Source organism: Annulohypoxylon maeteangense (genome assembly GCF_022496945.1).
Source record: "Annulohypoxylon maeteangense strain CBS 123835 unplaced genomic scaffold GGS22scaffold_5, whole genome shotgun sequence".
Taxonomy (NCBI): domain Eukaryota; kingdom Fungi; phylum Ascomycota; class Sordariomycetes; order Xylariales; family Hypoxylaceae; genus Annulohypoxylon; species Annulohypoxylon maeteangense.
Window position 1 is genome coordinate 756,801 of NW_025953252.1, and position 9,850 is coordinate 766,650.

A 9,850-nucleotide genomic window follows, 5' to 3' on the forward strand; every position below is an offset into this window, starting at 1 on the left:
AATAAGATGAATACCTGTCAAGGAAATTCACATTTAGGATTAGTTATAGGACGAGGAAAGTTGATTCAAACATGAACTTCACGATAAACTATTATAACTTGTTCAGTGAATGTCGCTACCTAGTTATAGGTTATTTATAGGTACATCAGCATACATCTTCTATTATGAGTAGAGCGCAAGTGATTTATTAAGTACCTAGGTAGGTTGGAATTCAGTTAAGCGTATGAGATATCTAACTTACGTGCACTGTTTTGGGTAGAGTTGGCTGGCAAAAGATTGGATAGCTACTAGGTGTATACTCCGCTCTTGTCAAAAATTTCCTGCACCTGTTGTTAGCGCCCTTTATATATTGCTAAATTGGAAAGAACAATCATCTGAGGAAGTTTACAAGCCAATGATTATTATAGATATATAAATTATAATTTCAATGAGCATTATCTGATATTTAGGTATGTAATTACTAATCAACATTGAACTTGGTATGTTTGCTACAAAATTAAGCGTAGGTAGGTATCTATTAGTTATAATGAATCTGAATCAAGACGTAGATAGGGAGGGTCTTAATGCTATTGTGGATCGTTAACTAATTTATAGTAATATAAAATATTTGCAGTTGCGGTAAACTTATTTCAGGTCTGGCTAGGTAGTTGCAAAGAAATGTTGATATTGCGGAACTGTGAATGTGTAAATAGGGGTTGTGGTGGAGACGGTCCGAAAGATGATGCTCAATATCTTCTACCGTTTTATTTTCGTGTGTACTATATGTATGTTGAATAGAACTTAGGAATAGGTAATGATAAGGGTTGAATTAATTGATGAATTGCGAAGACCAGCTATTACAATAAGACGAACCACAAGGTTTTGTATATCAAACTCATAGGGGTCCCGAAGGCATCTTGTATAGCACTATAGAATCATTCCGGCTAATCAACTACGAACGAGTGATACCATACCATCTGAGAATTTGCATCATCACTTATCACGACAAAGCAGCATCCCAAATCACCAAACCGGCGACACCCTCAAGAAATTGCTTCTACCCCATCGAATGCATTCAGTATTTTAACTCTACATAGTCATACACATTCACTCGACCCCCATCCCAACCAACACGCCCTTCATAATCAGCCAGCCCCAACCCATCAAGCACCAGCAACCACAGCCAAGCTCTCATAAATAGTCCTCTTGACAGCGTAGAAAGTGCCGCCGAGCTGCGTAGCCGGGCCGCCGTCCGTTGGGAGACCGATGCTTTCGACGTCGATCCTGCCTGCAGTAGTCTTGCGCACGACCACGGACCCGTCGATCAGCAGGGTACCCTCACCTCTAAATTCCGCCGTGTGGCCTGACTGCTGCATAGCCTTTCTCAGATCGGCCAGCCTCAGGTCGCCGACGTGTAGGGGTTGGGCGACGGACCTAGTCGCCGACGCCATGTTCGTGGGGAGGACGTCGAGCGTAGGTTCCACGGGCGCTTCCGTATCCGTCTTTATTTCCGCGAGTTCGTTCGACTCCCCCGTTTTGAGACGCTTGTTTGCCGCGTCTTCGTCTTGGCGCGCTGCTAGCTCCTTGTGCATTGCCAGTAGCCGGCCGGTAACCGTGGCAATGCTTAGTCCGCGAACGTTCTGCCACTTGAGCTGTTTGACGAGGGTAGGGGCGAGCTTAACCACCCAGGCATTCGTGTCCACGCTTGCGTCTATTGGTACGCCCACGGCTGGTGTGTAGATGCTAACAGACCCTTCAACTAGTAACTTCTTGCAATCCGAGGCCAGGGTAATGGTTTCCCCTTTATTGCCGCCGATGAGGATGAGCTTGCGGGGTTGAATCAGGGGAATCAACATGTGCAAGCTTCGCTTATCGTGAATACCGCTGAGATCGATGAATTCAACTTCGAGGTTGACTGCTACGGTTGTCTTTGTAAAGACTAGCTTGGAGGGGCCAAGGTTCGTCTCGTCTGGGTCATCGGGAATACCATCGAGCTCATCCTCAATGGGACCATCGGATGCTGCCATTTCAAAATCGTCAGTAACGCTACGCGTGAGATGCGGCCGTTTCGACGGTCCAGAGCCTTGGTTCTTGGCATTAGCAGCAGCGTTATCCCATTTCCGCTTCTTCCCAAGCTTTTCTTGATCCTCGTCTTTCCCTGCCTGTGCTAGATCCTGTGCATCATTATCATCCCTTTCTTCCGCTCGGAGGAAGTCCTCGGGTCGAATGAGTTCGCCGTAGTCATCGGCGCGCTTTCGACGAACCGGATGCGGAAACATTCTATCTCGACCCTTTTTATTCCTAACGTCAAAATCGTAGACGCCCTTCTTCTTCAACAGGACATTGATGCCGAGATCTTCGTCTGTTAATGCAGCCTTTTTCCTACTCGCCTGTCCCATCGTGGTCGCAACATTTAAAGCCCTACCCTGTTGTTCATTATCGGAATCTTCTGACTCTGATTCGGATTCGGAAGCTTCATCGCCGACATCCTCAGTTGACTCAAGAGTGCTAACTCCTCCACTCTGAAGAGTGGTCTGAAGTTGACGTTGCTGCGCTAGCCACTGTTGATATATAGCTAGATCGTTGCCTTGAAGAGCCTGCCTCTTCGCTTCCGTAAGTTGGAGCTCGTGTCTGGTTTCGCCGTTGGAACTCTCAATGGAGCCTTCCTGACCTTCCTTCCACCATGTCCACAGGCTCCGAGCTAGCGAAGGATTCTCTTCGGAAACCAAGGAGGGATACTCAGTCAGGATGACCATATTCTTCGGATCCTGTGCAATTTGCTTTAATACATCTTTGGAGAACCCCCACTCAAGTGTAGAGTCGCTTGCGAGGATAACCTTGCCAACAGGAATATCCTCTCCCGTCTCCCCACCAAGTATCTTGCTGATTTGGCCCCTTCTATCGAGTAACTTTAGGAATCGGAAATCGAACGGACCAGCCTCTTTGTTCGATTTAGAGCCATCTGTCGTACCATTAACTCGCTTAGTTCCATCGACAACGGCCTCGAACTCCCTGACTATACTATCGTCCATCCACTCGAGCATGCTACGCGCATATCTCATAGTGCTATGAATATTGCGACCCGCGAGGTAAAGTTTGGCGGACTGAAGCTGGCCATCACCGGTTGTTGCATCCGCCCGCCACGCGTGATCCATCAAGTATGCCAATTCCAACACTCGAGCGCTGGAGTCGATGGGAATTAAAACGGTACCTCCCCGCGTAATGCAAGACCTCACCTTATTTAACAACTGCTCATCTCGTTTGCTCCGGCCGCCGGAGATGGCAGTCTTTTCGCCTCCTCTACTGCTACAAACCAAAGCAGTTGGCTTCCGCAACTGTTCAATAATCTCGGCACCCCCTCCTCCAGCACCACCCAGCCAAGCCGCTCCGGCAAACACATTTTCACGTCCCTGGTTCCAATCAACAGCATATACGATAGACTCTAAACCATGTTGTATATGCCATATGGTACCACCCAGAGTACGCCCTGAATTATATGCTGTTATAGTAAGACCGTTCAAAGGGGGAGAGAACGGAGAACCGAGCGGCTGGTGTGGTTGAGAATATTTAAGAGGATGGATTATGGAGAAATATGTCGCGATTTCCTCGGGGGTAGGAGCTTGCAATAGGATATCGGAAGACGAGGACTGTTGTGATGTATACGAGACTTCGTCAAGAGAGCTAGGTGGAATTGTTGTGGCGGCGAGAGGAGTAGAGGCGTATAGGTCCTGAAGCAAGGTTCGGCCGAGTGCAATGACGGGAGATGTCGCATACACCGGGACACGAGTGAAAAGAGGAAAGTGTTTACAGCAATGAGCATAGGCAGCTATATGGTTTGTGGTGGCATGCGTAAGAAGGATAAGAGAGAGCGTTGGCACTTGTCTATAAGTAATAAAGGTTAGTGGTTAATTTTTAAGCAACTACATCTAAGCAAGCATCGCAAGAATATCATGGGAATATTATAGGAATGAGTATTATACTAAGCATTCGAACATACTTCTCTAGTTCCCTAAGCTTTGCGACATCGAAGGACTCATCCCAGCCAACATCAACCAAGACCTTGATTCCTCCATCTAGCTCGAGGATAGATTGCGACGAAGCTGATTCAGAGAGCGCTCCTTGTAGTGAGCTGAAGGTAAACATCGCTGTGTCATCGTACTAGAAAGTCATCTAGAAAGGATCTTCCGGCACCGTTTAAATCGCGTATCCTGTAAATTGGCGTACTATTCGCGATGGAGATTTACGATTGGCAATCGGCGATACCAAATGTCGAAGATGATATTGTTGCAAGTTGCAAGTAGTTGTATGTAAAAAGAATGAGATCTTTCGAACTTGGTCGCGTATCAAAGACGGGTCTGTCATGACCCACTTGGTGAGTGATAGGTACATGGGTACCTATCTAAACAGCTGTTGTGGGTATTTAAAGCTGAAGGTAGCAAGCACGAGCTGCTGCTAAACTGATTTCGTAGTAGTCTTGGAGGTAAGTGGACCGCTGATTGACAGCCCTGGAAGTTGGAAGGTGCCCACTACAAAATACATTCATAGCATACCGCGACTGAAATATTATCGGAAAATCCCCGGAATGTTATCGTGTCAATTCCATCAATTCCATAATTCATCATCAATTGTCCGTTTTAATTGACCCCTGGCTGCTTCTACTATGTCCATGCTCACAACCCATCTTGGCTATGATTTCAGATGTTAATATCGAAGCCGTGACCTCAAAAGACGAGACTTGACACGACGTGACGCCACAAGTCTTCTTAGCTAAATCAACTAACGAAGGGACTAAACTGACAGCTTGTCCTCTTACCTTTCTTTTCTTAGGTAAATCGCCTCTAAATGTCTGTCTAATCGTCATCTTGTAAATACGCGATACCATGGAACATTCAAAATCTTTATGATTTGCCGAATCTCGAGCCGAAACAAGACTACGCCTTGAGGTATCCGAGGTATACGAATTACACGAGAAGGTACACGTCAATAAAACAATATTTGGAGAATTCGATTTCAGTTTATGAAGAGGTAGTCATTCACAATGGCGGATTACTCTATGTATCACGCTTTAGGGCAAGGCGAACAATATGATCCTAATAATCCCAACCGAACGACTCAACCCGCCCCTCCGCAATTCCAACCCCCCGTTGCCCAAAATCCCTATCAACAAGGCGTTGGCTATGGCTCTCCTGCACCTCCCCCGGGTCAACAATACTATGGGAATGCTGCTCCGCCTCCCGGTGGCCCTTCGCCCGTAGCCGTACCCCCACAAGATGGAGGTCTTTCTGCACAGATGGCAGGAATGTCAATAGGAGATGGCCAACATTCGGCGAGGAGGAAGAAGAAAGATAGACATGTGTTCCATGCCGTGGAAGCTCCGGCTGGTTCTTCGCAAGCGTATAATGGTATACCGCCGGTAGGGACACCTGCTACGGCTTTCTTAAACGCAGATCCCTCCGTACAGCCAGGCAGCCAGTTCATTGGACAACCAGCTGTGCCAAACCAATTCCCGGCCCCTGTCAACGCACCTTTCAACCCCGCGATACCAGCGACTCCAGCCGAATTTGCTGCAAGAAGTGGTCAGGTTGATCAGGGCCATGCGCCCGCCTTCGTACCAGCGTCAGGGGGAGGACAGGTTTCGCCAGATGATGTCCCTAGTGTGCCAGTGTCTAGGGATGTACCACAACAATACTATCTTAGCAATGTATATCCAACCTTCGAGCGTCATGTTCCTCCTCCGGCTACCGTCTCCTTTGTCGCCTACGACCAAGGCAATTCTTCGCCAAAGTTTACTAGGTTGACGATGAATAATATCCCATCCAATTCTGAAGGCTTAAACAGCACCGGTCTGCCTTTAGGCCTTATCTTACAACCCCTAGCCCGCCTTCAACCTGGTGAGATGGAGGTTCCTGTACTTGATTTTGGGGACGTTGGACCGCCGAGGTGTCGGAGATGCCGTGCTTACATCAACCCTTTCATGATGTTTCGTTCAGGGGGAAGCAAGTTCGTGTGTAACCTATGTACCTATCCTAACGATACCCCTTCGGAATATTTCTGTGCGACAACTCCGCAAGGCGTACGAGTTGACCGGGATCAGCGACCGGAGTTGACGAGAGGTACCGTCGAATTTACAGTACCTAAAGAGTACTGGACGAAGGAGCCGTCAGGTCTTCATTGGTTATTTGCTATCGATGTCACTCAAGAATCATACAACAAGGGGTTTTTAGAAGCCTTTTGCGAAGGTATACTTGCCGCACTCTACGCTCCGGAAGGAGGCGACGAGACAGATGAGAATGGCGAACCGAAACGACGAATTCCACCTGGTGCTAAAGTCGGATTTGTCACATATGACAAGGACATACATTTTTACAATTGCAATCCCGCCCTGGAGCAAGCGCAAATGTTGATAATGTCCGACCTTGAGGACCCCTTTGTACCACTTAGCGACGGACTTTTCGTTGACCCATACGAATCAAAAGCGGTCATCACGTCGCTGCTTGCGCGATTACCGACATTGTTCGCCGATATTAAAAATCCGGAGCCCGCCTTACTACCTACATTGATCTCATGTTTGGCCGCATTAGAAAAAACTGGAGGAAAAATGGTGTGTTCGCTGTCTGCGTTACCCACTTGGGGTCCTAACCGCCTTTTTATGAGAGATGATGGGAAGTATTCAGGGGGCGAAATCGATAAGAAACTTTTCACAACTGATCATCCCGCGTGGAGGAAGATCGCCGAGAAGATGGTTGCAGCTGGTGTTGGTATTGATTTCTTTTTAGCCGCACCCTCTGGTGGATATCTAGACGTAGCCACGATTGGTAAGCATAATAAGCAGCGCATAGTACTATCGTCAATCAGACTAACAATTTATAGGTCATGTCGCGTCCACAACTGGCGGAGAAACATTTTATTACCCCAATTTCGTAGCTGGCCGCGATAACGCGAAGCTCTCTCTAGAGATCAAGCACACAGTCACTAGAGAAACAGGTTATCAGGCATTGATGAAAGTTCGATGCTCTAACGGTCTCCAGATATCGGCATACCACGGCAACTTTATACAACATACCTTCGGAGCCGATCTTGAAATAGGAGTCATAGATGCCGACAAGGCCGTGGGTGTTACGTTTGGTTATGATGGAAAGCTCGATTCAAAACTTGACGCTCATTTCCAGTCCGCCCTATTGTATACGACCGCCTCCGGCGAGCGACGAGTAAGGTGTTGTAATGTCATCGCAAGTGTCAGCGATAACGCAAGGGAATGCATGAAATTCGTTGACCAAGATGCCGTATACACAATCATTGCCAAGGATGCCGCTTCTAAACTGGCCGCGACTTCTACTTCCCTTAAAGACATAAGACTAGGCCTAACAGAAAAGACGATTGATGTTCTGGCTGGATATCGTAAGAATTTCTCCTCTCAGCACCATCCGCCAGGACAGCTTGTCATGCCGGAGAAGCTTAAGGAGTTCTCGATGTACATGCTTGGTCTGATCAAATCCCGCGCTTTCAAGGGAGGAAACGAGACCTCCGATCGGAGGGTACATGAGATGCGTATGATCAGTTCAATGGGCGCTCCAGAACTCAGTCTGTACCTGTACCCTAGAATGATACCCATTCACAACCTTAACCCCGAAGACGGGTTCCCCGACAAAGACACTGGCTACTTGAAAGTGCCACCAGCTATTCGTACGTCGTTCAGCCGTGTTGAACCAGGAGGAGTCTACCTTGTAGACAACGGGCAACAATGTTTACTATGGTTCCATTCCCAAACCTCGCCCAATCTGCTGGCGGATCTGTTTGGTGAAGGCAAGGATAGCCTCAGCTCACTTGACCCGTACAGCTCTTCCTTACCGGTCCTGCAAACGCATCTTAATGCCCAGGTCCGGAACATAATCGAATTCCTCAAGACCATGCGCGGTTCTAAGGCGTTGACAATTCAACTGGCTAGACAAGCAATTGACGGGGCTGAATATGAGTTCGCAAGATTGTTGATTGAAGATCGCAACAACGAAGCGCAAAGTTATGTGGACTGGTTAGTACACTTACATAAGGGCGTACAACTTGAGGTAGGTTAATCTCTTATTGCTGCTCATCGTGATATGCCGAAAGTCATACAGGGTGATCCCGGTTACTCAAGGAGCAGATGAGAAACAGTTGCTAACATTGGTCAATGCAGTTGGCTGGGCAAAGACGAAAAGAAGGCGATGAGCATAGTTCCCTGGCATCCACGTTCCAGGGATTAAGGCCACAATACTGGTAGCATGCCATTCACAAGGACAATCCTAGACATACGCATACAAATAACCTTGGACCCAAGGATCCGGCAATTGGGAAATGTTCTAGATCTTGTCCGAGAGCCTCAAGAAGAAGCGATTCTGGATTTAAGGATACATAGATATGGTTATTCTACCCCTCGGTTTCACCACCTCGATGTCAGATCATATCTATTAAAACAAGTGGTACTGCGTTGTACCCCCATACCAAAGGATCAACCCCGTCCCTCTTTGATGTTTGGTGATTCCAATGCAAATTTGTGTCGCCCAGCCTTCCAAATTGAGACATGTCAATCATGGATTACTAGTTTTTTTTCCCCGGCAGAACTAACTCATTGACACTATGGTAAATCACCTTCCTGTTCATTCCAGTGGGAGTGAGGAAGATCTAGTTTCGGCCGAAAGACCCTGCATCTCGCCTGTGACTGCAGCGAAGCAAACAACCTAACGGAAATGATGCCCGAGACATCTGAAATAAGCCGACTGCCTCCTTCCGCACCAATAATTAGTAACGGCCGTGAGCCCCGATTTTTCTGTAGGACTCATCGGTCCAGGGTGTTTGCGCTCAGTCTTGAAAAATTTCATGCCGATATCACTTTAGACAGCCTTACGTCTTATTATTACTAGGGATATGTCAAAACCGCATGACCTCTTAGTAACAATTCCAAGTTATACATATCACCTTAAATTTCGTAAGGGTATAATATAAATTTCTAGCCTATTGATCTCAGATATTCAAGCACTAGTACTAATTGGCGAAACTCTACAGTCATACCTCCTAACATTGTAAACTTGCCTACACTTGAGGAACCGTGCAGGGAATATCGTAATTTTAAACGTTAGCCACATGATGCTATAGTTTTTTTTTGAAATCCAAACTATGCTATACATGCGGTCAACAAGGCTAAGTTTTTCAGTGAACGATGAATCCACAGGTTTAATTAATAACCTCAGTCAACCTTAACGACCCTTTTACTTAGGAAGGGAATCCTAACTACCTATCATAACACAAACAGATATCTCACCATGTAAAATCACTCACGCAAAACTTAACTTTAGCTCCGTAGACTGAAGCCGTTTCATAATCAGCTTGGGTCACCGGTGATACCAAACGGGTCTGCTGTAAGCCGCATTGATAGCTTCAACCTATCATAAGAAAGTCTCACAGTTCCTGGACCAATGAAAGACCCTGGAATTCGTAAACTATACATTACGAGACGCCATGCACGGGCAAATGCTTCGAGCCGTCCCGTTAGCAAAATCATTTGTAGGCTGTGTGGGTCTCATATTTTCTCAAGATCGCCCAAGTCGATTTCATTTTCACCTTGTGATGTGATCATAGAAAATATATCCATTCGATATGTCATATGCATGTCGCGGCATTTCCTTCTAGTTTAGAGCATCCCGTATAAGACTCGGCTGCTTGCGGAGCATGGACGCCACTGGGGATCAGATGGTGTACTAGAGCCTTACCTTACAACGGTTATCTTACAATTTAATATAACCAGGTTCCAGCTTCTCCCCCCTTTCTATGAGTTACTATGACGGAATCCAGAGTCTCGGAATCTTGCGCTATAATTCTGGGCCGTATTGTGACTCGG

At 46.8% G+C, this 9,850-nt stretch overlaps 2 protein-coding genes across 2 annotated transcripts; one reads left to right on the forward strand and one right to left on the reverse strand.

Moving 5' to 3' along the window:
• Positions 1-882: 882 nt before the first annotated feature.
• Positions 883-4,478, reverse strand: GGS22DRAFT_116177 (beta-lactamase-like protein). Its single transcript, XM_047958099.1, has 2 exons — positions 3,977-4,478; positions 883-3,861 (listed from the first exon to the last, which is right to left on the reverse strand). The coding sequence occupies exons 1-2, from the start codon at positions 4,120-4,122 to the stop codon at positions 1,143-1,145; spliced, it is 2,865 nt and encodes a 954-aa protein (XP_047820494.1). The 5' UTR covers positions 4,123-4,478; the 3' UTR covers positions 883-1,142.
• Positions 4,479-4,498: 20 nt separating this feature from the next.
• GGS22DRAFT_158371 (beta-sandwich domain of Sec23/24) lies at positions 4,499-8,974 on the forward strand. The gene is made up of 3 exons (XM_047960629.1): positions 4,499-6,794; positions 6,850-8,042; positions 8,153-8,974. The coding sequence occupies exons 1-3, from the start codon at positions 5,018-5,020 to the stop codon at positions 8,234-8,236; spliced, it is 3,054 nt and encodes a 1,017-aa protein (XP_047820495.1). The 5' UTR covers positions 4,499-5,017; the 3' UTR covers positions 8,237-8,974.
• Positions 8,975-9,850: the final 876 nt, after the last annotated feature.